The sequence below is a fragment of the Colletotrichum scovillei genome, assembly GCF_011075155.1.
Source record: "Colletotrichum scovillei strain TJNH1 chromosome Unknown Contig00004, whole genome shotgun sequence".
Lineage (NCBI taxonomy): Eukaryota > Fungi > Ascomycota > Sordariomycetes > Glomerellales > Glomerellaceae > Colletotrichum > Colletotrichum scovillei.
Genome location: NW_023336262.1, coordinates 482,966 through 509,280, shown reverse-complemented (window position 1 = coordinate 509,280; position 26,315 = coordinate 482,966). Strand labels below are relative to the sequence as shown.

The 26,315-nt window shown below is 53.2% G+C and overlaps 8 protein-coding genes across 8 annotated transcripts; 4 read left to right on the top strand and 4 right to left on the bottom strand.

The window, feature by feature from the left end:
• Positions 1 to 368: 368 nt before the first annotated feature.
• HER10_EVM0003621 (uncharacterized protein) lies at positions 369 to 827 on the top strand (the record flags this gene model as incomplete). The annotated part of the gene is made up of 1 exon (XM_035473289.1): positions 369 to 827. One exon carries the CDS (start codon positions 369 to 371, stop codon positions 825 to 827), a length of 459 nt encoding a protein of 152 aa, XP_035334816.1.
• A 2,049-nt stretch (positions 828 to 2,876) lies between these two features.
• Positions 2,877 to 3,490, bottom strand: HER10_EVM0010601 (uncharacterized protein; the record flags this gene model as incomplete). Its single annotated transcript, XM_035480055.1, has 2 exons — positions 2,877 to 2,978; positions 3,083 to 3,490. 2 exons carry the CDS (start codon positions 3,488 to 3,490, stop codon positions 2,877 to 2,879), a joined length of 510 nt encoding a protein of 169 aa, XP_035335311.1.
• Positions 3,491 to 4,691: 1,201 nt separating this feature from the next.
• On the bottom strand, positions 4,692 to 7,268 carry HER10_EVM0007986 (uncharacterized protein; the record flags this gene model as incomplete). Its single annotated transcript, XM_035477524.1, has 4 exons — positions 4,692 to 5,387; positions 5,439 to 5,611; positions 5,664 to 5,741; positions 5,792 to 7,268. 4 exons carry the CDS (start codon positions 7,266 to 7,268, stop codon positions 4,692 to 4,694), a joined length of 2,424 nt encoding a protein of 807 aa, XP_035335127.1.
• Positions 7,269 to 9,332: 2,064 nt separating this feature from the next.
• Positions 9,333 to 10,841, top strand: HER10_EVM0000202 (cutinase; the record flags this gene model as incomplete). Its single annotated transcript, XM_035469996.1, has 1 exon — positions 9,333 to 10,841. Exon 1 carries the CDS (start codon positions 10,125 to 10,127, stop codon positions 10,839 to 10,841), a length of 717 nt encoding a protein of 238 aa, XP_035334555.1. The 5' UTR covers positions 9,333 to 10,124.
• Positions 10,842 to 13,079: 2,238 nt separating this feature from the next.
• On the top strand, positions 13,080 to 17,336 carry HER10_EVM0013006 (phospholipid-translocating P-type ATPase; the record flags this gene model as incomplete). Its single annotated transcript, XM_035482378.1, has 2 exons — positions 13,080 to 16,828; positions 16,886 to 17,336. 2 exons carry the CDS (start codon positions 13,080 to 13,082, stop codon positions 17,334 to 17,336), a joined length of 4,200 nt encoding a protein of 1,399 aa, XP_035335507.1.
• Positions 17,337 to 17,970: 634 nt separating this feature from the next.
• Positions 17,971 to 20,011, top strand: HER10_EVM0002861 (phospholipid-translocating P-type ATPase). Its single transcript, XM_035472555.1, has 4 exons — positions 17,971 to 18,371; positions 18,434 to 18,859; positions 18,916 to 19,629; positions 19,695 to 20,011. The coding sequence occupies exons 1-4, from the start codon at positions 18,163 to 18,165 to the stop codon at positions 19,915 to 19,917; spliced, it is 1,572 nt and encodes a 523-aa protein (XP_035334758.1). The 5' UTR covers positions 17,971 to 18,162; the 3' UTR covers positions 19,918 to 20,011.
• Positions 20,012 to 20,676: 665 nt separating this feature from the next.
• HER10_EVM0001390 (uncharacterized protein) lies at positions 20,677 to 21,444 on the bottom strand (the record flags this gene model as incomplete). The annotated part of the gene is made up of 1 exon (XM_035471138.1): positions 20,677 to 21,444. One exon carries the CDS (start codon positions 21,442 to 21,444, stop codon positions 20,677 to 20,679), a length of 768 nt encoding a protein of 255 aa, XP_035334637.1.
• A 2,212-nt stretch (positions 21,445 to 23,656) lies between these two features.
• HER10_EVM0012889 (major facilitator superfamily transporter) lies at positions 23,657 to 25,450 on the bottom strand (the record flags this gene model as incomplete). The annotated part of the gene is made up of 2 exons (XM_035482268.1): positions 23,657 to 25,129; positions 25,184 to 25,450. The coding sequence occupies 2 exons, from the start codon at positions 25,448 to 25,450 to the stop codon at positions 23,657 to 23,659; spliced, it is 1,740 nt and encodes a 579-aa protein (XP_035335493.1).
• Positions 25,451 to 26,315: the final 865 nt, after the last annotated feature.

Genomic DNA, 26,315 nt, shown 5'->3' with positions numbered 1-26,315 from the left:
GCGTAATGATCGACGACGAGTAGAACATTGACATCTGAATGCGGGGTTTGCGTTGCAAGAGCACATCGGTGTGACGTTTCAAAACACCATCTCTTGATCGACGCTGGTTCGGAAGCTCTGATTACTGATATACATAGGCCCAGCAGGCGCGGCATGCACGGATCCCGTCCCGGAGCGGCATCCCGCGTCGGCCGGTGATAGCGAAAGCCGGCCGGCGCCTCTCCAGTCTGAAAATGAAGAAGACTATAACTATGGCTTAAGTACTAGGGAATATATTGTTTCGTAGTGATAATTCAATGCTAGCCAAACATCAGTCATCAAGGTCATATTCGGCACCATCGAGATTAACCCGATAAAAATAACTCAAAATGCCTAAATGGGTCTTCAACTGCAACGCCGGCGTCTTCACCGCCGCCGAAAAGAAACAAATCGCCGAGGGCATGACAAAGCTCTACACCAGCGTCGGTCTACCCGCATTCTACTGCCACACGCACTTCATCGAGCTCGCCCCCGAAAACATGTACGCCGGCGGCGAGACGCCCAAAGCCCTGACGACCGTCTCCATCTACCACATTGCGCGCGGCTTCGATACCCCGCAGGTCGAGGCTTTCTTCTTCAAGGCTCTGGATGATATATTGAGGCCCATCTTGAAGCCAAAGGGGGTCGAGTGGGAGTCTGGGATTCATGAGGCGAGGAGGGAGTTGTGGAGGATTAATGGGCTTGTGCCGCCTGAGACGGGATCGGAGATGGAGAAGAAGTGGGCTGAGGAAAATCGGGTTACGGATGAGGAAGCTTTGTTCAAAGTTCAGAAACTTTCTAGATTGTGATTTGTGGGATTGATGGCGTGTATCAGGTCTGGTCACCGATACGAAGTCCTGCTAGGAGAATTGATTCAGCTGTGGGATCTATTTATTAAAACCTCGAATCGCTCCTTCTTTAACTACCATTATCCAGAACTGATAGTTCAATGCTTCATATACATTATCATTACTAAAACTTGCACGTATCCCAGCAACTCTTAAGCTGTGGTGGTGGGGTCAGACCCAGGGGGCGCAGCCCCAGCACCTCCTCCAAGCACAATAGAGAAGACCACTGGCGTGTTTGGCAGGATCTCGGTCGTTGCAATGGACACGAGATTTGAGCTCGTTATGGTAGGTGTCGTTGTTATCGTACTAGGAGTCGTTGTGATGCTGGGTGTCTGAGGGTCTGAAGAGCTCGCTGGTGAGGCTGGTGAGATTGACGTAGAGCTGGAAGGCGTAATAGATGGGGAGGATGATGCAGGAGATGAGGGTGCCGGAGGTGTGGTTGAAGCAGTCGCCGGCGAGCTTGATGACGAGCTGGGTGTGGATAGGGATGTTGAGGAAGTTGGGGAAGAGACCGGGGTAAGTGAGTTAGGCAAAACTGTAGACAAGGAGGTCGACAGTGGAGTGGATGATAAGGAAGGCAGGGCGGACGAGGAGAAGCTCGATGCAGTTGTGGACCGGGAGCTTGAAGGGGCAGTCGTGGACGAGCTTGATGATGAGACCGGCAGGGAAACTAGCGGAGAGCTTGATGCACTCGAACTAGAGACGACGGGAGTCACCGACGGGGGCAACGATATAGACAAAATGCTTGTCAAAGTGGTTGAAGGCAAGGTGATGACCGTGGTGGAGCTAGATGGTAGTACTGGAGGCAAAGTCACGGGTGTGTTCGTTGTGCTCGTGCTTGAGCTAGGTTCCGGGGTGAAGGTGGTCGAAGCAATCCCGGATGTGTTTGTGAAGGGGAACGGGGCCGTAAGCGAGGTTGACGTTGAAGACGTTGAAGACCTTGTCGAACTACTTGATGAGCTTGTAGAGCTTGAGGAGCTTGTGGTTGAAGAAGGCGAGGTTGATGGAACCGCAGAGCTTGAGCTGGAGCTGGAGCTGCTGAAGCTGCTTGTAGTGCTTGAGCTTGTCGTACTGCTAGACGAGGATGATGACGATGACGAACTCGTCGAGGTTGACGTGCTAGAAGGGCTGGAGCTGCTTGAACTACTGCTACTCGTTGCAGACGACGTAGGAGAGGGAGTGATGGATGAACTTGACGGGCTTATCGTGCTCGAAGACCTCGAAGAACTAGAAGATGTCATGGAACTGCTAGAGCTTGAACTAGATGTAGTTGAAGAGATTGTCGAGTTGGAATATGTACTCGTTCTGGAGCTGCTGAGGGTTGAAGAAGGGGATGAGGTAATCGACGAAGTAGAAGACGAGCTTGTGCTAGTTGAAGTCGTTGAGGAACGTGTGGATGACGATGATGATGAGGAGGAGGAGGACGAGCTCGTTGTAGAGGATCTACTAGACGAGCTCGTGGACGAGCTACTCGATAACGAAGTCGTACTGGTAGTCGTTGATGACCTGCTGGAGGACGTTGAGGTACTGGATGTCGTGCTACTTGTAGAATTCCTACTTGACGACAACGACGACGAACTGGAAGAGGAGCTGAAGGAGGTGGTGGTAGTCGTTGTACTTGAGGTTGACGATGAACTTGAAGTAGTAGAGGTCGAAGACGAAGTCGAAGATGAGACCCCGAGAGCCCTCACTGCAAACACCTCATAGACGACAGTTCCAGTACTCGAACCACCGCAAGAGTATCCAGTTTCAAAATAACAGGATGTCGTGCACAGATTATCATCGGGTCCAGTGGAGAAGATGGGGTTGATATCCTGAGAAGAACTCGGGCTCGGTGGGGAACAATAACACTGTTGGTAGTTGCCTACAAAGGCAAAGTTTGAGCCAAAAGAGCTGCAGCTCTGTTGGCACTGCGTAGTGTTGCCAATCGCGTAAATGTAGTTTGTTCCGACAGTACCGAAGTTGCTAATGGCACCGCACCCCCTGTAGCTGTATCGGAAGCGAGGAGCTCTATGTTGGAGGGTAGTGGTTGGTGCCGCACTTGTGGTGGTTGACGTCGAAGTTCGCGTAGAAGACGTCGAGGATGAGGTAGTCGTAGACCTTGTAGAGCTGCTAGTGGTCGTTGTGGTTCTAGTAGAGGACGTCGATGTCGAGGTTCTAGACGTGCTGGTGGAGGTTGATGATGTAGTAGTAGACTGGTAAGCGAATTGGCGCACTCCGTAGACGTTATAGATGATATCGCTACCAGAATTTCCTCCACAAGCGTAGGCATTATTGTTGAAGCAAGCAACGTTGCAAAGAGCGGCGTTGGGGTTTGGCACCGATGCGAGAATAGGACTCGGTGAACTGTTGGCGTTGTTGGGATCCGAACACCAGCACTGCTGATTCGCATCGTTTCCCACAGCGGCGAACGCAGAGCCGTAGGAGTTACAATCCAATTGGCAGTCTTGGACGTCTCCATACGAGTAAGAATAGAAATTGGAAAAGACTGCGTTGAAGTTGTTGATCTTGCCACAGGCGCTGTAAGCATAGCTGTACGCCGCTGGCGCTTGTGCTACTGCGTGAACCAAGGGGGTTAGCAGTCCCAGGCCCGTGGCCAGGATCTTGAACTGGGCCATGTGCATTCTGGAGAAAGGCCGTGGAGGTAGGTGAACGGATCACGGCAGCGTCTCACCGCTGATGCTCAGTTAGCTTGGCCTGATGACTAGAGTAGCCTGTGTTGGAGGCCCATAAATAGTAGGGAAGATGAGAGAGATCTGAGGGGTTAAGAAAGTCCTGGGCGTGAACGGCGGCGAGGCCGCAGAATCTGTATTTGATCGGGCCGTGGCATCTCGCGAAGTATCACGTAGAATCATCAGTCGGCTCAACTCCTTCGTATCATCTGCAATTATGAAATTGAATTGAGTCCCTAGTTCTTGGCATGAGACTGCATACCAACAAGACGCGTCTAGCACATCATCCGATATCGACGCCTCTCGTCCTTCAGGCCCGACTAAAGGGCCGCCGATCGAGGTGAGCAGAAAACGAGGCACGGAAAGGATGCAAAAAGAGAAATGATGATCACGGCGGATTAAGATTGCGGGAAGGGCCCTGATCGTGAACGGTCGAGACGTTAATTCCAATCCAAGTTCCAGTTCGTGTCTCGATCAAACCTTGAACCCTGGATCTTGGGCAATCTGGTCGAGGACAAGCTCTTTCTTGTACCAATTTGGCAAGGAGGAGAGTAAACTTGCGTTCCAAACCACTTCAGCCCTGAATAGCTCGCTCCATTTTCACGATGCCTGCCCTCGAACATCATCCCAAGTGAGTTAATACGGTGGGTCTCCTCGGACTCTTTGCTCCCTTTGCATGATGCTTGAAGCTAAATGTTGACAAACCCCCCAGCTCGTATTCCAGGTCAAGGTAACCTCTACCCGCACGTTGATACTTGGCAAAAGCTGTGTGCCAGCGAACCGGGTAGCAGGGTCGGGTGTAACATGAACCGTCCAGACCGTGTAACCTGCTCACATTCCAGCGGTTGAATCCACGTGAGCCCAAGCATAGCAATCCCCCACGCCACCATTCCCCTTGCTTCCCTCCCTTGGCGCGGCGCGGACCGGACCTGACACGACAGGGACCCCCAGGGACGCCTTCAGGGCTCTTTGAGAGGTGAATTGAATAATGGAGGCTCGCAATCAGCTAGCCACTCGTGCAATGGCGAAAGCTTGATCGACGTGAGAAGCAAGAGCTGCGCAAAATCAACGTCACTGATGTACCCGGCTGAGCAACGCTTCTTAGATCGTCAAGAGGATGCGATGACTTTATTGATGCAACTATTCCTTATCCTCAAGTAGACAGGGCCAAGCAGGCATCGACAGCTTGCCCGACTCTTCCCTGTTTCTGGTGTACCACGTCCGAAATGATCTCCCTGTCCAGATCGGGGAACATCCCTTGGAGAGTCTCGACAACGTTATTGTGCTCTACCCTGCTCAAACGCTGAGCTTCGGCAACTTCGGCGCTTGCCTGCCTCGCTGCAGCTTCTTCCGCTGACAAGTGGTGACGGGAAGATGGTGGCCGTCCATCGGGCGATATTTCGGCGCTCGGTCTAGGGGACAGTCGCTCGGAGGATTCCCGCGGCCTCGACGTCGGTCTTGATGCGTTACTAGGTACAGGCGGCGCAGGAGACGGCTCATCCGAAAACATGCGGCCGATTGTGCTAAGAGGCTTCTGTATGGAACGAAGAAGCCCCGTTATGGGAGCTTGGTCGTCTGAATCTTTTCCACCTTCGTTCGATGACGTTGACCGACGGGGTGTGGACGACTCTCCCATGATGTCTAGGGAAGGCCTTGTCGAAGATTCCCCGGTCTGGTACCCAGTTGATGACTTCTCCGAGAAGACAGGTTCTTGAGCAACAGCGGGCGAGTCAAGACGGTGTTTTTCAGCGATCGCAGATACCGCTGCTTCGACGTTCTTCTCGAACTCTTCGTCAGTGATGGTCAAGGTTGTCCGATCCATATTCTCGATAAACTGAATGGCACCCATCTACGTCACGTAAGCATTGTATAGCGTAGCTACAGTCACATTGAGACCTACCAGTGATGAAAGGTAGTACCCGGCTTCACCACCCAGCTTCTCCTGGTTCCGGAACCGCAATATGTACTGAACGTTTGACACCAGATGTTCAGGGTTGGCTTGGAGAACAACATAGATGAGGAGGGGCATGAACGAGTCGGCTGAAGAGTCCGACTTTGAGTGCTTGAGTAGGCCTGTGAAAGATCAGTCCCCAAAGTAGCGACATGATGAAGAATAGCGACATACCGAAGATAACTTTGCAACAATTCAATACGCAAATGATCTTGTCTCGCGGCGCTCGGTATGACTTGATCTTGAGGATTTCTTTGCACAGTCAGTCACCGGTGCCTTGTTGAGTCTGGGAGAGTGGGTACCTTGTTGGGCGAGCTTCAGGAATCGCTTGCCACTATCACCAGCTGGTGGTATGTCAAGGTGCTCCTCCCGAAGCCACGCATAAATGTTGATCTTTTGTGTCAAGATATCATCTCGTTCCACGTCCTCTTGGTGTTGACCACGCCGTCCGGGCCCCATCGGTCGCTCCCCGCCTCGTCTTTTCGGCTTCGCTCCAGGTATAGGCTGTGGAGGAGGGATCGCTGGTGAGAATGTCTGTGTGTAGAGCCTATTCATGACCAGTTTCTCCATTCCTTCACGAGCATTGTCGAACTCTGCGTCGGAAACGTCTCGCCACACTTCACATTGCGCCATCTTGTTGGCAATGAAGGCGAGGAAGTCGCTAATGATCTTGACCTGCTCGTGTACCATCCACTGCCGCTTACCAAATTCTGACAAAAAGGATTTGAGGTATCTGGCGACTGGGTCCGCCTTCTTGTTTCGTAGTTGCTCTAGGAATCGATGGAAGTCGAATGGAAGCGCCGGCTCTGGTTCGGGTTCAGGGGGTGGCGGCCGATGTACGGGCATGCCAGGAGACATCTGGGAGTCGATACTCATCTGTCGATCATCGTGGGACCGCGCTGGTGTCGCCGGTGGCCCATCTTTAGGGGGCACTGGCGGCCCTTGGTCATCAGGTGCTCTTTCTTTAGAGAACATGCTAGCTGGGGAGGCCGATTGTATTCTGAGGCCCTGGAGCTCCTGTACCTGGTGTGACAGTGAGGGTACCAGTGGCTCGAGGCTAGACTTCCGAGGTGGATGCTGTATGCCTGGGCTACCTAGCATAGGCGAAGCAATCTCCAGCCTTGGGCTCATGACTTCTTCAGCTCCAGGACCCCCACCGTCGCCAGTGAACTGCTCCATGATACTCTGAATTTCGGATCGCGACCCATTCTCTTGCTCGTCTTCGCTTGCATATCTGCGCTCATCGTAGCCGGCATCAGATCGTGTAGGGGATGCAGAGGTAGGTCGGCGTTTGGCATTTGAGGGAGTTCGAGAGGGAGGCTGGGATGTTCTCGGAGTTGGAGGTGTTGGGTCGACATATGTCGTGGACTCGATAGTAAGAAACTGTGTCGCAGTCTCGGCAGGGAGAGGACTCGTAGGTTTCAAAGTCGCTATCGACGAAGTCATCGGTTCCGGAATGGTCACGGGAGCGGGTTTGGAGACGGTCTTGGGCGAGTCCTTCGAAGGTTTATCGCCCACGTTTGTGTCATCTTTCGTGGTGGTCGTTGTGACCGGGGCGTCTTCGCCGAAATCGATCAGATCGTCGGTCGCTTGTTGTTTGCCTGCTGCTTTTGCTGACAGCACGGGCTGTTTGTCTTCAACATGGTTGTTAAGCTTGAGCAGCTCCGTTTCAGCCTTGGACCCCGCGGTCTCGGCGCTCGTCACCTGGGCGGCGGCAGTATCATTTTGGGGGGCGCCAGAGAGGCCGGAGGAGTGATCTGTGGGATCTGTAGAAGACATACACCACAGATCTCGTAGGATATCGTTGTTCGTTTTCTGGTGAGCTCTAGTCAAGCCGAGCAGCGGGGTTCGGCGTCGGTTTGGGAGAGGCGAGGCTCGAGCTCAGCAAAAGGCGGAGGGAGGAACAGTCGCTGACATGCAGGTGTGGCGGTGGGATTAGTCGAGCTGTGAGGGCCGTGGCTCGGTGTAGAATGGAAGCAAAGATCGAGAATCAGCAGATCAAAGACCCTGGCTGCAGATGGGAGGTGTTTGGAGGTTATCGGTGGGAGGTGTGTTGCTGAGCTATCACGGGAATGGGATCAGCAGTCCAAGGTAGCAGTGGGTTGGCCGTGTAACGGCGGAGAGAAGGCTGAGAATGTTGGTGTGCAACGGTAGAGATCCCCACAATTCGTGGGGTGTGGCGGGCCTGGAACTGCACGCTCGAACGCTCACACGCTGCAGCGAGTGACTGACAGCAGGAAAGAGGGCGGGCGAGTTTTGGCCAGAGTTTTGCCGGAGATCCAGGGTCCCCAGGTGCAGAAGGTCCGACCGACGTCACTCAGGTCCCTTCCTTCCTTCCCTTCTTCCCTCAAATCATCAAGTGGGGTCATCGGAGACAGTATTCTACCGCTCCGCTCTCTACACTTGACTTCAGGACCATGCCGCGTCGGAGCCGAGAGGAGCCCCGCTTTCTCCCGCCCGGATCCGGATGGCCCCATTGCCCGCCGCCGAGTCCCCGCTGTCGTTCCTGGCTTGTTCTTCCGTTCCGGCGCACAGAGCCACTTTGAGGAGTGTTATGTCTCATCTTCCCCTGACGTTGACAGGGAATCAACCTTACCTGTTAGACCTCAACCTCGGCCCATAAACACTGCCTCGCCGCTGTCGACTCATTGGCGCACCAGAGAGCTGAAGCGCCCATGAATCCGGGAGAATTTCTGCTCTCTCCTCCCATTTATCACAAGAATCAATCAACCAAACTGTCGGATCGGCGCAAGGGAGCATGTCTCAAAACCTCTCGCAGGTCTTTCTTATTCGGGGTGCTTTGACGGATGAATTTCACATCTTTTTCATTTTGTTTAATCTCCATTCCTCTGCGACTGCGCCGTTGACTGACCCACGGCGGAGCAAGCAGACGTTTTTGACATCTTCTTGCTTTTGCCCACCGTCCGGTCGGAATCCCTTCAATGAGCCAGAACAGCCCATCTCCATTTTCTTTATTTCGTCTGCCCTCTCGGGGTCCAGAACTCTGCGTTTCCCGCGTCCGAATCCCGTTGTCTGACATTACGCTCGGTCCTCTGACAAGTGTCAAGCGGCGAGACCTTCTTTCTTCTCCAGCCCAAAAGAGCATTTGACTTGACCTCCCCGAGCCGGCCGAAGCCCACCACACCAGACGTCAGACCCGGGATGAGAGCGTAAAGTCTTACCTGTCAGAACGAAGCGCTGGTAGTAGGCAGCGCGGGCTCTGAGTCGCCAAAAAAAGCCTTCGGGCTCATCCTTGTTCAGGAGTCTGCTTTGTGATCAGTTTCTCGTTTCGATCCGGTCATCTCAAGTTTCAGGTTGGAACTTCTAGAACGTATCCTGTTCCTCCCAACTCAAGCGGTCCACAACGGACGCCGTCAACTTCGCAAGCTACACTTTTATCGACAAGCGCCGTTCTCGTGGCAGGGGACCTCGTGGTTGATGGATCACCCTTTCCCTTTCCTCCCTCTCTCCGATTTCCCCTCAGTGGCAGAGACATCGTGTGGGAGGGTCACTGACAGCTGGCTGGTCTGAAGCCCGTGAAGCCTGATGTTAGTCAGTCTCGATCTAGCGTTCACTGTCACGAGGGCAGGCACTTTCTTTTACTTTTTGAGCTTCCTCTGGGCATCTGGAGTCGAGAAGCTTTGCGCTTAGCTGCGTGAACGTTGTGCTGACAGCAACCACAACGGCACGTCACATCTCATTAATGCTTTTCTTATTCCTGATCTGATGAAAACTGACCTAGTTGTCATTCATTATGTTGTATAATACGAGGCCCATCCGAGGCCTTCGGCTGCATGAGGCCCGAATGATAGAGTTCTACATTCAATTCCCCTAGTCCCCGAGCCTTGTCGACCCTGGGTCGTTCTCTAAAACAATATCTGCGAAACGGCGGTCCTCCTCCCCGAATGAATCAAGCAAGAGGGGCTCTCGACCTTATCGGATTTAGGCTACCGAAGAGAAATCAAGCAAGCCATGCCTCGGTCCACTCGATCCTGCCTCCCGCTCTTTGGATCTCCGATAAACGACATCGATCAGGCTACATGCTGGATGCGCCACTAGCCAGGGGAAATCCAACGGGATGGCGTTGTGGAGTGGTCTTCCCGATGGCTTGGCTGCCGCATCCTGGAGACCTGCGACCGTGCTCCTCCGGGAAGGGAGTCGTGTTTCCCAAAACGGACAGACTTGCGATTTGGACAGTCCACCTCGACCTGCGCCTCAGGAGATCCCATCGACCCCAGATGCATCTTACACGCCAAGGGACACCTTTTGGGGACGTCTCTTGCTTACTCGAGCTGATTCGAGAGATGCGACTGGCCCGGACGTTGGGAGCTATGGGACGAAGGTGACTTGATGTGGAAACGCCAACAACGGCCGAGGCGGAGGTTTGCACTAATCGTCATCTCAACACCAGCCCAACGGCGTGGGTTGACGTGCAGAAACTCTCTGTATAAAGGTTGCGGCCAGACCCTTTGACTTTATTCATCTCATCATCATCATCACCACATCTCATCTACAACACGCAGCACTCAGCTCGCCAACATTCCAAGCCCCGGTGGCAGTCATTCTCTTCCGCGACGCTGTATCTCAGTCTGCTCTGTGAGCCATTCTCTTCGACCTTTTCTCAAATTCATCACGATGAAGTTCTCCGCCATCCTCGCCCTCGCGTCTATCGCGGCTGCGTTCCCCACGCTTTCCGAGCCCGAGCTTGATGAGCGTGATATTCTTGAAATCGAGGCTCGCGATATCGAAGCACGCCAGCGCGGCCGTGTCGGTTCCACCGCCAAAGAGTTCTCGACTGGCGGCTGCAAAGATGTTGTCATGGTCTTTGCTCGTGGTTCCACCGAGATCGGCAACATGGGTACCATTTGCGGTCCTCAAACCGCCAACAACGTCAAAGGCCAATTCTCGAGCGTGGCCGTTGAGGGAGTCGACTATGCCGCCGGTCTCTCCACCAACTTCTTGCCTGGCGGCGCTGACCCCGCCGGTGTCGCGGAGATGAAGAAGATCATTGGCGAAGTCAACTCCCAGTGCCCCAACTCCATGTTGGTCGTCGGCGGCTACAGTCAAGGTGCCGCCGTCACTCACCGCGCTGTCGAGGACTTGCCCCAGGCCCAGAAGGACCAGATCGTCGCGGCCTTCATGTTCGGCGACACCCAGAACACCCAGGACAAGGCCCAGATTCCCAACTTCCCCAAGTCCAAGACCAAGATCATCTGCGCCCAGGGCGACGCCGTCTGCAAGGGAACCCTCACCATCCTGCCGGCTCATCTGTCCTACGGCAACCAGGCTGGCAACATGGCCGACTTCATCAACCAGAAGCTCACTGCAGCTGGCGCGCAGAGGCGCAAGTAGACGCATATCACGATCGTCATGTTTATGAGGCGGAACGAAGGGGAACATTTCATGAGTATCCATGTACACACTGTGGCTTTGCATGCATTGAGCGGCGGCCTTATTTTTTCTTCTTGTTTCTACTTCTCTCTACAGGCATAAAGAGATATCCATTTCTACAGTTCACATATTTGGGAAAGGCATTTTGTGTGTGTTTTGAAACAGTGCAATAATTAGTTACTACGCCTCCTGGGTTTAGCATTCTGACGACGGATTATCCGTTGAGAGCTTGAGTTCGCCTTGGTACTTTATCTGAGGCTGGGTACAGATTCATGGGAGATGGGCAGCCAAGACACGCCCCAGACACTCGTTGATCGATGTGTAATAAAGAAGAAAATTCTCCGAACCTTGTGCTCCATCTTGAGGAATGTATGCTGTGCTCTGTGACAGTTGGTGAATGAAGGGCCCGGCATTTCGGGATTCAGAAGGACGGGGTTATGCTGGCGACGAGGAGGCGACGGGGAGGTGGAGGAGGACGTTGACGTACAGTGCTTACATAAGTCAAGGTCTTGATGACACTGTACGTACCTGTGTGAAATTCAGCCTTGCCGCGCCTGATGACTGAGGCAGAAGCACACCTTGTCGCACTGTGGTGCGGCATCTTCTGACATCCCGCTGCTTCTTCCTCTATCAACCGTCAAACCTTCAGTTCCTCCGTCTCCCCAATGTCTTGTTCCATTTTTCATCCCCGGTTCGCACTTCGAAGCACATCAGATGGGATGAAGGTATCATCGATTCTCCCGTCGGCAATGCATAGAGGCGCTCAGCTGGAAATGATAAACACATGCCGACGGCGGCGCCAGCGATTAACCTCCATCAAAGGCCACCATTCCTCTTCAAGGCGGCCATGAGAATTGTGTGTGCGTGATACTCCACCAATGTGCGACGTCGCGACAAAGGGTGTTGCCTGTTCAGCTTTCGGCCGAACTTTCTGCCCTCGTATGACGCTCGTCGAGGAGAGAAAGGCTGAAGCGTGGCCTTACACTCCCAGGGCTGGGCGGCTGAAAGTCTGAAGACTCCAGATGGCATCCGTGCTCGACCTTTGCCATTCGCACCTCGGACGCCTTGTTTTCTCCGGACGCACGGGGCCTCGATGTCGCTTGCTGTGGGATCCGCGGATCAACGTGGACGGGACCGGGGGAAAACATGATTGTCGCCAGTACGCGGAGCCGCCTGGCAGAATTTATTCCATCAGCCAGCCGTTGCGCCGATCTACCTAAACAAGACTTCGAGATGGGACAAGACCAGACAGTTCGGGTCCGATTGACCGGTTCGCGGCTAGCGACGCTTCGAGCAGTGTGTCCGAAGCCAAGCCATGCGTTGGACGGAGTTCATCCCTGGCGTCAGCTCGTTGCTTTCTTGGCACCGCTGCATTGGAGGGTGAGTGAGCGAGCGCAACGTTAAGCTTTCGCCCATCACCACATGCACCGCACGTGGGAAAAGACTCTACTGGCAGCTGGCAGATGACGGCGTCGAGCTTCTTGTCGAACTCTAGAAGAACCTTCGGTCGACTTCAATCGGAAATTCAGAATGGCCTGGCCGCTCGATCTAATCAATCGAGTCCGAGAATGCACACTTGCACTAGCAGCAATGCCCACCACAAATATCCATCAATGACCACTGACCAGCGAGTCCGAGAATGCACACTTGCACTAGCAGCAATGCCCACCACAAATATCCATCAATGACCACTGACCAGCGAGAACCCCGGCCAGTGTGCCCACCACGTGGGGAGATCAACACGGGATAATGGTACCAACGGGGAATCCGCCCGCTGATTTCTGCCCTGGAGAATCGTGGCTGATTGATATCTTTAGCCACAGATTACGCCTGCTGCCTCTAATTTCGCCAGTTTTCCTTGGCAGCCCACCTTTGCGCGGGATGCAGGACGTTAATGACGAACTCGGTTCCCGCTGTTTCTTCTCCATTGCCGCTCCCCATGGGTTTTCCTCTCCTGTCATCGAACTTGGCCGGGGAAACACCAGGATGGCAGTGCGCATCGTCGAACTCTCTCCTCTGGACGTTCGGACTGGTTGAGAAAATCGGATGATCTCGAGTGTTGCGTTCGAATTTGCTACACCCTTACGATTTCCGTAGGATCCGAACCGATGCGACCGCTCGTTTTTCGCACGGAAGTGATCCATCACGCAAGACGCGACTCTTGCAATTGTCACTCGCTCAATTGATGCCGTCGCTACGATGAACGAGAAACCAACGACCGAGCCACCGACCGTGGGCGATGCACCGCGGCCCGGTCCCGACGAAGCCCCCGACAGAACGCGGTGGCTGGGCGCTAATTCGAGGCGCGATGCTGTAATGTGGTGCAAGAGTGTATTTTACGAGGTTGTCCTAGGCCGAAAGACATTGCCGCCTTCGAAGAATGGCCGCATCATTCCACTACAGCTAGACCAAGATGCGCCCCTAACGGACGAACGACGAGGCGGGCATCCCTTCCTTTCGAACACCATCCGAACTTCCCGATACACTGTTTATGACTTCATCCCGAAACAACTCTTCTTCCAGTTTTCCCGAATTGGCAATTTTTATTTCCTCTGCGTGGGCGTACCGCAGACCGTTCCTGGCCTCTCGACCACGGGAAACTTCACTACGATTTTGCCGCTGCTTTTCTTCATTCTGGTCACTGTCGCAAAGGAAGGATATGACGATTTCAAGCGCCACCGGCTCGACACGGTGGAGAACGCGGAGACAGCGCGTGTGCTCAAACACTCGAAACATCGCAACACTAGCTCGCAGACCTGGCAGTCCAAGCTTCGAAGCGTCCTGCCGGGAAGTCGCCAAGTAACGGGCGCCGGCCAAGCAGTAGACGATGGGCCCTGGATAACAACGAGATGGTGTGATATCGAGGTTGGCGACCTCATCAACTTACGCAGAGACGATCCCGTGCCTGCTGATATCGTACTGCTCCATGCCGACGGCGAGAATGGCCTTGCTTACATCGAGACGATGGCCCTTGACGGCGAGACCAACCTCAAGAGCAAGCAAGTCTCGGCTGCACTGGAAGGATGCGATTCTGTCGAGAAGATCATGGCCTGCGATGCCGAATTTGTGGTCGAAGACCCGAACCCTGATCTTTACAAGTTCGATGGTCGAGTGACTGTCAATGGGAAGTCGCTGCCGCTGACTTCCGCCGAGGTCATATACAGAGGCAGCATTCTGAGAAATACGGCATCCGCGATTGGCATCGTTGTCAATACTGGGGAGGAGTGCAAGATTCGCATGAATGCCAATCAACACCCCAAGGCCAAGAAACCCGCGTTGGAGACCGTGGCCAACAAGATCGTAGTTTCCCTGGCGCTCTATGTCATTATTCTTTCTGTCGGCTGCTCCATGGGATATGTACTGTGGCAGCGGTCGCAGGAGAGAAGGACATGGTACCTGAAGGGTGCTGAAGTCAAGTTTTACGAAATCATCATTGGTTTTATCATCCAGTTCAACAATGTCATTCCGCTGGCATTGTACGTCAGTCTCGAGATCGTCAAGGTCGGACAGCTACTCATGCTCAATTCCGATGTCGAAATGTACCACGCCGAAACGGACACTCCAGCTCGATGCAACACGAACACCATTCTCGAGAACTTGGGCCAAGTCGGCTACATCTTCACTGACAAAACGGGTACACTGACGGAAAACGTGATGAAATTCCGCAAACTAAGCATCGCTGGCACAGCTTGGCTGCATCAACCGGATGTTGAAGCTGCAGATGGCGATAGCGAAAACAACAGCTCTGTAGACACCCTGTCTGAGGCTAAGGGGATCCCGCGCATTTCGACTCAGCACATTCGAACCGATGCTATCGTAGACGACTACGTTCAATCTCCAACGACGCTCGGCAGACCATCGATGGCTCGCTCACGAGCACCATCCACGCGAAGATCGTCTTCCCAGTGGAGATCCACAGGCCGTCCGGACCATGTGCAGCCCGACGTCACTACTAGCGATCTTCTAGAGTTCATTGCCCTGAGGCCTCATTCTCTGTTTGCGAGAAGAGCTAAAGACTACATCCTTGCAATGGCACTCTGCCACACTTGCCTCCCAGAAATTCGCAACGGCGAGGTCGAATATCAATCCTCTTCTCCAGACGAGCTGGCCATGGTCAAGGCGGCACAAGAACTCGGCTATACTGTTGTTTCGCGGACTTCGTCAAACATCACTTTACGACAGAGCTCCGACGCTGGCGACACTGGAAAAGACATGACGTTCCAGATCTTGGACGTCATTGAGTTCAGTAGCCACCGGAAGAGGATGTCCATCGTCGTGCGGTATCCCGATGGTCGTATCTGCATTATTTGTAAAGGTGCAGACTCGGTTATCCTGCCGAGACTCAAGATGGCTAGCATGGCGTTGCAAAAAGCCCAGGATGTGAGGCAGAGTGCAGACCTTGAACGCGAGCTTTTGCGCAAAAGTGAACAGCATGAGCCGAGACTTAGCATTGGTGGTCGCGCTAGCATGTCTTTGCGAAGAAGCATCGGAATCGCACGCGGTACCCCAGGTCCGAGTGTTCGGCCCCCTATGGACCGCAGTCAATCTTTCGAGACGAGTAAGTTGCGCAAGTCGGGCGACCTCTTGCGGCCGTCCATCAATATTCGCACGACGTCGTTTGAAGCTTCGCCGGGTTCTCCTCCCACTTTGCCATACCAAACTCCCGAGAAATTCGCCTTCCTTGACGACCCCGCTATCGCAGACGACTCGACTATCTTTACCAGATGTTTCAAGCATCTTGACGATTTTGCCACTGAAGGCCTACGAACGCTGCTTTTCGCTCAAAAGTTCATCTCGGAGCAGGACTACCTCACCTGGAAGAAAGTATTCGACGCCGCATCTACCAGCTTGACGGATCGCCAAGACAAGATCGAGGCTGCGGCGGAAACGATCGAGCAGTCTTTCAGCCTTGTTGGTGCTTCAGCGATTGAAGATAAGCTCCAACAAGGCGTCCCCGAAACTATCGACAAGTTGCGGAGGGCCAACATCAAGATCTGGATGTTGACAGGCGACAAACGTGAAACGGCAATCAACATTGCCCATTCAACACGCATCTGCCAACCGGTGTCCGATCTGTACACTCTGAACGTAACTAAGGGAGACCTCCAAGGTCAGCTCGTGGCACTGTCCGAAGATTTGCACTCTGGCTGTATTCACAGTGTTGTCGTCATCGATGGGCAGACTCTGGCGACGATCGAGAAGTCGGACGACTTGACAGCCCAGTTCTACTCGGTGGTTCCCTTTGTCGACTCCGTCATCTGCTGTCGAGCCTCTCCGGCGCAGAAGGCGCTGATGGTCAAAACTGTTCGCTCCCAGCTACGAAAGCTGAGAGGTCGGATGGGCCACGGTCTTACACTTGCTATTGGTGACGGCGCCAACGACTTGGCAATGATTTCTGCTAGCCACGTCGGCGTCGGCATCTCTGGAAAGGAGGGTTTACAAGCTGCTCGAGTAGCCGACTATGCCATCGCTCAATTCCGATATCTTCAGCGACTGCTTCTCGTTCACGGGCGATGGAACTACGTGCGTACAGCCAAGTTCATCTTGTGTACCTTCTGGAAGGAGATGTTCTTCTACCTCCCCACGGCCCTGTATCAGCGTTACAACGGTTATACGGGTACTTCATTGTACGAAATGGCGAGTTTGACTGTCTTCAACACGCTCTTCACCAGTTTGTGCGTCATCTGTCTTGGTATCTGGGAACAGGACCTCAGCGCAAACACCTTGCTTGCCGTTCCCGAGCTTTATGTGTACGGTCAGCGGAACATGGGCCTGAACCTAGCGAAGTATGCTGGCTGGATGCTGTCAGCGGCACTCCAGGGCGTATTGGCATACTGGGGCGTCTGGGCGGGCTATGTCTGGTTTGCGCACTCGAGTGACCAGGGTCTTTACGCCGTTGGCAACTTGGCGTTCACTCTTGGCGTTGTCTGGATCAACTACAAGTGCTTGTAAGTGGGAGAAGCATACTTCTTGCTGTCTGGAAATGAAGACTAACTCTACCGCAGTATTCTCGAGACGCACCACAAATCAGGTGTCGTGATGGGATGCTTCCTTCTCACCTTCTCCGGATGGTGGGCTTGGCAAGGTTTCCTCTCGTCGATTTACACCCGCGCCCCGTCAATCTACGCCGTACGCGACGGTTTCTCAAAGACCTTTGGTCGGGACTGGACATGGTGGCTGACGCTGATTGTAATGATCACTCTCTTCATCCTCATGGAGACCATTTTCCGCACTCTCCAGCGTTCTCTCATCCTTGCGGGGATGTGGAGGTGGCCATGGGTTCGCAAGGAGGACGACGTTTGTGCTGATGAGTGGCGTTTGGAGCTTTGGCAAGAGCTCGAAAAGGACCCTGTTGTGAGGGAGAGGCTGAAGAGGTTGGCCAGTGATGAGGATGAGGAGGTGGTGGAGGATTGCGAGGAGGATGTTGTGGTTGGTGAATCTGGGAGGGCAGCTTGAGTCATTCCTTTGCGAGAGATACCCCTTCTGTTCTATACACTGGCTTAAAGACCTGAATATATGCAAGCTGGTTTATCCAACTGGATCACGTCTGCAGCACCAGATTCCTGACTCACGTGAGAGGTACGTACTGAGGGCATACAGCTTTCGGTAGATGAAGGACACCCTGTATTGTATCCTTCCCGTTGTCACACGCTTTTCTCCATGACGAGTCTCTGCAAATGCACCCAATATGGCTTGCAACCTGCTTTGAACACAGGCGGCGCATGGGGTGGAGAGGCTCATGGGTATGGGGTCGGTGAGAAGAAGACAATTTGAGTTGAAGGAAGACCATCCAGGGGCATTGGGAGTAACGGTGCATGTACTGCCAGCCTCTATCCTGGTGCGAAGATCGCTTCAAAAATACAGCTATGGCTTCTCAATTGTGCAGTCACTATCACCAATCCCGGCCATGCCGGAACACGGCTACCACACCGGACCCGAGTGCCCCACACGACGGAGCACCGGCCCGGGTGGGAGCTTACAGTGCCGTCGCGGAGGACAGGGCACAATGGCCACAACCAATCATTCACGCCAAATTACGACAAGCCGGGACTGAACTAGTCCCATTCCCTTCTGACGGGTGAAGTTCCCAGGAATTTTGGTTGGTCGCACGGCGCCATAAGCACTAAAAGTTGCCATCTTCTCCCCCTGTATTCAATCAGCTTGGAGGTAAGAACGTTCAATTGCAGGCGACACGAGGTACATAAAGAGCATCCTCTGCCGGCATTTCCGTTTCAATTGCGGTAGAGTTTTGATGCACACGTAAATCCGGCTTCAAGACATCATGCTTAGCATTCTAGGGCTTGACGATGGCTTCGTGCCCTCAGTGGCGCTGCTCACCGCCATCCCTGCGATGCTATACCTCGCCTACCTCATCAGATCTCCCGTCACAATGGACGCCAAAGAGCCGCCTCTGTTGCGCCCGACAGTTCCCTTCATCGGCCACATCATCGGTATCTTCCAACACTCGTGGGAATATCTTGACCTCGCCTAGTAAGATTCTTCGTCAGCCCCTCTGATGCGTTGCACAGCCAATACTGAATGCATACCCGCAGTGCAAAGTCGAGGGCTCCCATGTTCACTCTGCCCATGCTAGGCGGCAAGATGTACGTCATAACGGAACCCGAACTCGCACAAGCGGCACTCCGCAACCGCTCCCTCAGCTTCGATCCGTTTTTAAGGGACCTCATTAAGGGGATGGCTGGCGCCAGCGCGCAGACCATGAAGGCGTGGGACGATCCCGCGTTTTACGGGCCTTGGGTGAAGAGTATCTACGGGGGTATGGCGGGGCAATCTCTTCTTGGGCTCAACATCTCTGCTGTGGGAGGGATTGCGACTGCGTTGAACGAAATTGGTGACGATGTCGAGGTTGCGGATTTGTACATGTGGAATCGGGAGCTGTTTACCCTAGCCAGCACGGATTCGCTGTATGGAAGCAGGAATCCGCTCAGAGCGGATAAGAAACTCATCGAAGCGTACTGGTAAGTTCCATTAGATGACAATCTGACTTGAGATGAAGCGGTCTGACATTGAGTAGGGACTACGAAGCAGACGTCAACAAGCTCATGCTGGGCATCTTCCCCTCTCTCGTCGCGCCAAAAGGCTACCGCGGCCAAGCCCTCTTCCAAGAAGCCTTCAAATCCTTCTTCGACTCCCAACTCCACGAAGGCGACGACGTCCCATCCCTCGTCAAAGATCGTCGGAGACTGAGCATAAGCTTCGATATGACGTCAGCAGAAGCAGCCAAGATTGAGTTGATCTTCCTCCACGGCGCCATCTCGAATACTTTCCCTGCGTTCTACTGGTTCTTCACCCGAGTGTTCAGTCAGCCTGAGCTTCTTTCGAGACTTCGGGAGGAGGTGCAGGGCGTCATTGAGGAGAAGGGGCGGGACGTAGTCGATGGGGAAAAGAAGAGAGTGTTTGTGCTGCATATTGAAAAGTTGGAGGAGAGGTGTCCGCTGCTAATGTCGTGTTTCCGCGAGACGCATCGGTTGTATGCTTCGGGTGTTCTCGCGAGGAAGGTCATGGCTGATACGACTATTTCGGATGGGAAGACGAGCTTCGTGGTGAAGAAGGATTGGCAGATTTCTGCACCGCAAAGGATCCTGCAGACTGACTCTGGGATCTGGGGAGATGATGCGTTGGAGTTTGTTGGGGATAGGTTCTTGAAAGTTGCGGAAGAGAAGGGGGAGGCGGTTGTCAATGTTGCTGTCCGAGGGTTCCTTGGCTTTGGAGGTGGAAAACATATTTGGTAAGTTACTTGCCCCCACGATCCGTCTGTCGATGATCGTTTTCAAGCTGACGATGGGCATTTAGCCCCGGCCGTTACTTCGCGAGCGGCGAGCTGTTGGGATCTCTTGCGCTGCTAGTTGCTGGATTCGATGTTACTAGTTCGGAGGGGAATCCACTTGTGGTTCCAAAGGTTACGGCTGTGCCTTTGACTGGATCTTTTGGAAAGCCGGTACTGGGCAGCGACCTCAAGGGACGGATGCGTAGGAGAGCGGGCTGGGAAGATGTCAGGTGGGAGGTTGCTGCATAGTTAATGATCGTGCAGATGTTGGATTAAAGAACTTACCTGAAGGGGCGCAATTCACCTTATTACGATAGGCCTTTCTATCCATGTGGTTATCCCCAAGCTATGCATAGCATACTACCTGTCATTCATCCCTCGTTTGCAATTGTCAAAAGAATTTTGAGGCATTTACTGGTCTGGAATGCCGCGTTGACGTGATGGCTGAAGCCGCGAGAGTCACTGATCTGGAGCGCCGCGTATCCGAGCTGACTACCATGGCGAATAACCTCGCGGCCAGCTTCAGTGAGCAAGCGATCAGAAGTAGTGCCGAGGCTACAACACTGAGAGACAGCATCCTCAACTTGAAGACGGAAGATCAGAAAAGCTCAAGTCGGATTGAGAAGCTCCAGGACGACTTCCAGCACATTGCTAACGACCTTGACGCTCATCAGGCCCAGCTCACCCACTTCATGTAGGGGTGCTACTACGTCTTCTCCGCTTCCAAGTCCTCACCCTTGGGAATTCAAAATGCCAAGTTCCATGCGAGATGGAAATTGAAGACGAGAAGAATACGAGGGAATAAGTGGTTTTCGGGGTAGAGCATGACATTGTGATATGCGTGGAGGTTTTGGGACGTCAGATTATCGCTAGGCATTTTACTTCTCTCGCGAGATGTCCATGTATCTGTTTACAGAAGTGTCTTCTACTGAAGGCCTATGGTCTCGAGTCCTTACACACTCGTTACCTCTCCCTCAAATCAATATTACCAAGCATGACGAACAGACCTCAACTTAGATGCCTTCCATATTCAATCCATCGCCTTCCATTCCGGCAGTCCTTGTTGTCACTCCACAGAAGGTGTTTCGTTTCATGATCCGAATTCGAATAATAGGTATTCGGATCGAGAAGCGCATCAACATTATGCACATCGCTATCTTCATTCTTCCCTGTAACGAAGTCGCCAAGCGATCTTCGGGATAGAAACACGTCGGCGTCAAAACGGTGCCACTGATATGTTGTGTCACAGCCTCTACATTCAACCTTGTGACAATCCTCAGCACCAAATGGTATAAACATGCTTTTATCGCGTTCATTTTCTCTGGCCATTGATTTACAAGACCTCCACCCAAATTTGCACCCTTCCACCGGAGACTTGGCGCCAGAAACCGCGCCTACCCGACTATCCACCCCTAGACAGGCGCAACTTTGTGGGTCAAAAGGCCTTACGAGTTGCCCATCGTCATAGGTGACATGCGGGCAAAGTAGGTCGCCATACTCTTGACCAAACGCTCTCAGCTCTTGAGAGAGACGAATGTTTGTGACATTTTCCTTCTCACTCACCCGAAAGACTGGTAGACACCAATGTAGACCTAAAGAGTGGTGCGATGAAGCGTCTTTATCCCATGGTCGGCGTGGTGTCCTGAGCATTACTCGAGGGGCGTACCATGGAGTAAAAGAAAACATATGGGTGGGGTCGGACTTGGCCAGCGTCGAAGAAGCCTTTTCTCTGCACTCTTTGCAGCGCGCGAGACAAAATCCATCTCCCAACTTCATTCGGGTGGTGTCGACCCCTTCTTGGTCTAAGATTGCCCGGCGAATAGAAGATGGCGATATCGCGATATGAGGGCAAACTCGGGCCACTCCTTCAGATCCAATACATTTGCGTGTTGAGGAGGGCTGGTTTCTTTGTTGATGAGAAAAATGCAATTTTGGGTGTCGATGTCCGCACTCGGAGCAGAACAGAAACTCGGTGCAGTGGAAAGATCGGCATAATCTGTTGAAGTCGGGCATCTTCCTCCTAGTTGAGCAGGCGACGCAAAACCCAGTATCCTTTGCTCGAATACTTGTCTCCTTGTCTGTGTATATTTTCCCCATCACCTCTGATCTCCACAATCTTGCTGAAATATACTCATCCTTTTCGATAGGACAGTGGAATTCCGCGAACATTTTATCTTGGTAGATCCTCCAGAAGGTGAATGACACTTGGCGTAGCATATACATGTCGACAGTATTCAGTCTTTGCATGATACGCAACAGCAACTCATCTGGTAGTCCTATGAGAAGACTACGGCGCAGGTTTCGATCGAATTCGATCTCCCAGCTCGATGGCCCACTGGAGGGCGTAATGGTTTGTGTTTCAGTCCTTTCGATCTGAGAGATGGTGGAGTGATCAGCGACTTCTGGAGCTTTCTGAATCTCTCTCAAAGCGAGTTGGCTTGGGCTTTTCGCTCTAGGTGATACAATACGAGAGCTTGTCGTTTCGATTGATGGAGTGTTAGTCTGGTTCGTAACTTGAGAGGCTTCCTGGGCCTTATCTGATTCCAGATGACTTGAATATTTCGCTTCAGACGGTACAGTGGAGGAGTTGGCCGTTTCGGCTGAAACCTCCACCGGCTTTGTATTCATCTACCTTTCGACGCTGTCTTTGACCAAGCCACAGAGTCCGACAAATAGTACGCACAAGAGGCCCATCTTGGTGGCGAAGGATTTTAAAGTTGAATCTGGCGCTCGACAACTCGAAAATATTTCAAAATTGAAGAATGCGTATTCAGGATTGAGGGTATGGACTGTAGGCTACCTTAGTTCAATGTGTGGTTCATCGTGGACAATGCGGCCCTTGACAGATGGGAATGTTGGCATATTATACTCATCATGTCACTATCAAGGTTCTATTGTTACTGAATTATGAACTCACGTGAGCACCCTGACACGGCTCACCTCAAAATTCTGCAGTTCTGGTCGGTGATTCGTGATATGGCAGCGCCGAGATCATAAGGTTTCGCCTTTAGCCTATAAACGATTTGATACGTTGCCGGCGTTACCCTGACCAATAGGTGACTGGATATGTGTTCTTCCATTCTCGATATTGTGTGATCCTTTGATTCAACCTGGGCCTTTACGCGATGTCTACTTGCCATGATGCAGAACCAACGGAGCTTCTGCGACCTCGAGAGGATTAATCACATTATCTCTAGGTGCCTGTCTTCGACATCGAGATTTCTGCATAATCTGGCAGAAACGTAGTCTTGAACCCAAATCGAAAGCATCTGTGCTGATTGTGCGGGTGCTTCACTGTGCAACACTGCTTTATTCAGGCCCATGTGCCAAAGGGTATGATCCTGACTCCTGTGTCGGTCAGAGGTGATGTTGTGTAATCCACAACGGACGCAAGTCCGTCGCCGCGAGCATTGTTGGATTCATCGCCGCAGCTTCTGTGACGCAAACATACATTATTCAAGCCGCGGTGAAGACTGGAAAGCCTGCGCAAATCCTCGTTGGGACAGGGGGCTTTCTTCGACTGCAGGACCGAAGCAAACAATCAACTTGCGGCACAGAGCCAATAGGCCAGGATAAATCGTCGGAGCTTCCCCCAACGGGTGTCGGAGAGTGGTAACCGATCGCAAAATGACATGACCTTGAGCGGATTCAATTTACCGTACGGCCGAGACTTCAGGTGGAGCGGAGTGACATGTCCGTAGTAGCTGGCGAGAGATGCTGCGTCCTTGGTATTGTCTCTCTGTGGAATGCAGCAAGTGCTTCTCGAAGGAATTTGATCGTCTCTCGATGCGTTCAGCTGCGTGTCCACTGCCGTTGGGGCGCACCTGAAGTCGCGGCCACAGTCTCGTTTCGTCACGCCTTGCGTTCTCACACAGAAAATGAGACACCAATAAGGGTCAAAAAGCTTTTTCTACTAACAAAAACAGAACTTTTACTTTGGTGGTGAGACCTGTGAAATCTAAACTTAGACATACGACATCTTGAACACCTATCTCTTTTCGATGTCCGCATCATTCCCATTCACGACAGGCCTTTCGGCCTCTGCATCCTTGGCCGGCTCGGCCCTGCCGACAATCTCTGAGCTACGGAAAAATACCACCACAATCGTCAGAGAGGTGATGCCGAGGGCAAAGTTCATCCAGTTGGCGGCCCGCAGCCCGTCCAACGACGGTTGGTCCCACTCCAACACCGGGCCTGCTTCCTCAACCGATACACCCCTGGCCTTGGCCATGATGGCCGTCTGGACGGCTGTGGAGATGGCCAGGCCGATGGAACGTCCAACTTGCCCCACCGAGTTGACGAGAGCGCCGCCAAGAGCTTGATCTTCCTGGGGCAGAGCCTTGGAAACAAACAGGATGAGGGTGGGCCATGCCATGTCCGCGCCGATGACTGACAGGATCATAGCAGGTAGTCCGTAGGCGAAGTATGATGTGCTCGTGGGGATCGGTGTTGCGAAGAGCAGGCATGCGATGGAGACGGAGACATTGCCGCACACGAGGAGTATGTAGGTTGGCACACGCGAGATTAGAAGCGCAGCTGCCCAGGCCACCATAATGCCGCCGATGCCGGTGGGAAGGAAGTACAGCGTGGTCGTGAGGATGGATTTCGCTTGGTAGTCCTGGTAAAAGTAGGTCGCAAAGATGAGGAAGTTGTTGAACGAGGCGAAGAACATGGCCATGATGGCGAGCGCGGCACAGAACTTTCCGCTGTGGAAGATGGAGGTCTTCATGAGTGGAAGGCGATCTGTCTTGAACTCAAGGTGACGCTGCCAGAACCAGAATACTCCCATAATCATGAACGAGACGACGATAAGAACCGATATCCAAGGGGTCTTCCAGCCGACGACGTTACCCTCAGTGAGAGCCAACATGAGGGCCAAGAGGCCAACGGTGATCAAAGCTCCGCCAATCCAATCAACCGACTTTCTGGCGCTGACACCCTTCTTGGGCAATGTTGGCGTACCGGGAGGGATGAAGAAGATGCCCGCGACAGCGACGAGGCCTGCGAGGATAGCCATGACGCCGAATACCCACTTCCAGTTGGCGTACTCGGCGATGAAGCCAGATAGAATGGTGCCGAAGGTGCTTCCCAGGGGCACGCCAGCTCCGTATGCCACGAAAGCATATGTCTTCGCCTTTCCAGGCGGAAATGTCGTCCCAAGGATCCCGATAGCTGTTGGTACATTGGCGGCGGCGCCTAGACCTTGTAAGCCGCGGAAGACATTGAAGGCGATCTCGTTGGGAATGAACGGGTTGGCGATAGTCATGACAGCGAGCCAGGCAGTACCAGCGATGAAGATGATGCGCTTGTCATAGATGTCGGCGATACGACCCCAGAGGAGTAAGAAGCATCCGAAGGTGAGAGAGTAGGCTGAGACGATCCATTGGAGACGCGACTCTGGGATACCAATATCGCGACCGATAGTGGGCAGAATGATGACCACGGCTTGGACTGAGAGAGTCTAGATGTCGTCGTTAGAAGGTTCGGTAGATGTTGTACCACGCTAATTACTTACGTTCATGAAACTTGCACCGCTGACGGTTGTGACGAGGGCGATGCTACGGGCCTTGGACATGCCCTGCTTCTCTGGCCCGCTACTGACACTGCAGGACTCATCGTCGGTCTGGAATCCCTGGCTAGACATGACTGCTGATGTCTGAACATCTTTCTCCGGATCTGTCACATCACCAATGTTGTGGGTGATGATGATTTCAATGTCCTTCTCTTCGCAGATCGGGACTGTCGCATGAGGGGCGTCCCTCTCATCTTGTGAGCCGTTCATCTTGCCGCTGGTCTCTCTTGAATGATATGAGAAGAGAAAGAGAAAAGCAGATGAATGCTTGGAAGGCTCAAAGAATGTTGTTCTGCTGGATGGAGCGTGATCTGATCAACATCGCGCGAGGGACTTCACCTTTTGTATCCAAGATCATGATGTGGATGCGTACCCTTGCCCCGGCCATGTTTGCTCGAGATCCCTCCCAAAAGAGAGAGCTTACCTCCTCCACCACCGAATTTACCCCAGCCAGGACTGGGATCGGAGGGTTGCAAATGAAGTTGGTAGTGGAGATCACCAAGAAGGGTGTTGGATCCTTTTCTTCTGCGATGCGTTCTACTAGGCTCGCCCTGGCCTAGACGGATGGAGTCCCGCGAGCCAGTGGGATGGGATTTGCGCACATCTCAAGACATGCGGAACCTCGATCCGGAAGGCGAACTAGACACAGGTTGGTTGATGATTGCGAGCCACCGCCCTTGTGGCCGTCCCCCTCTGCTGGCACCCCATGTCCGTCTCCCGGGAGAGGCTTCCGGGTAATGTTCCGCCGCGGCGGGTGAGACCGCATCCCTGTACGGCGAGGGCCCGTGAGGAATGAGCATCACTTCTCCTCTCCAGTCCGCAAGGAAGAAAAGAATGAAATCTGGCGCCGACAAGTGATGGCCCGCGGCCAAGGCCTGGGTCCTGACGGTCGCCATTGCTTGCGTTCGCAAATCAAAAGTCTACGACTCACCGGATGATGCACGGAGCTTATGTCGGCAGTCTTCCTGGCCACGTCTCACTGCTCAGGAGGAGAGCTGCAACGCTGGTCTGACCACCGAACAGCGCATTTGTTGATCTTTCGAGTCTTACCGCCGCCTGTTTGGTTAGAGAAAGG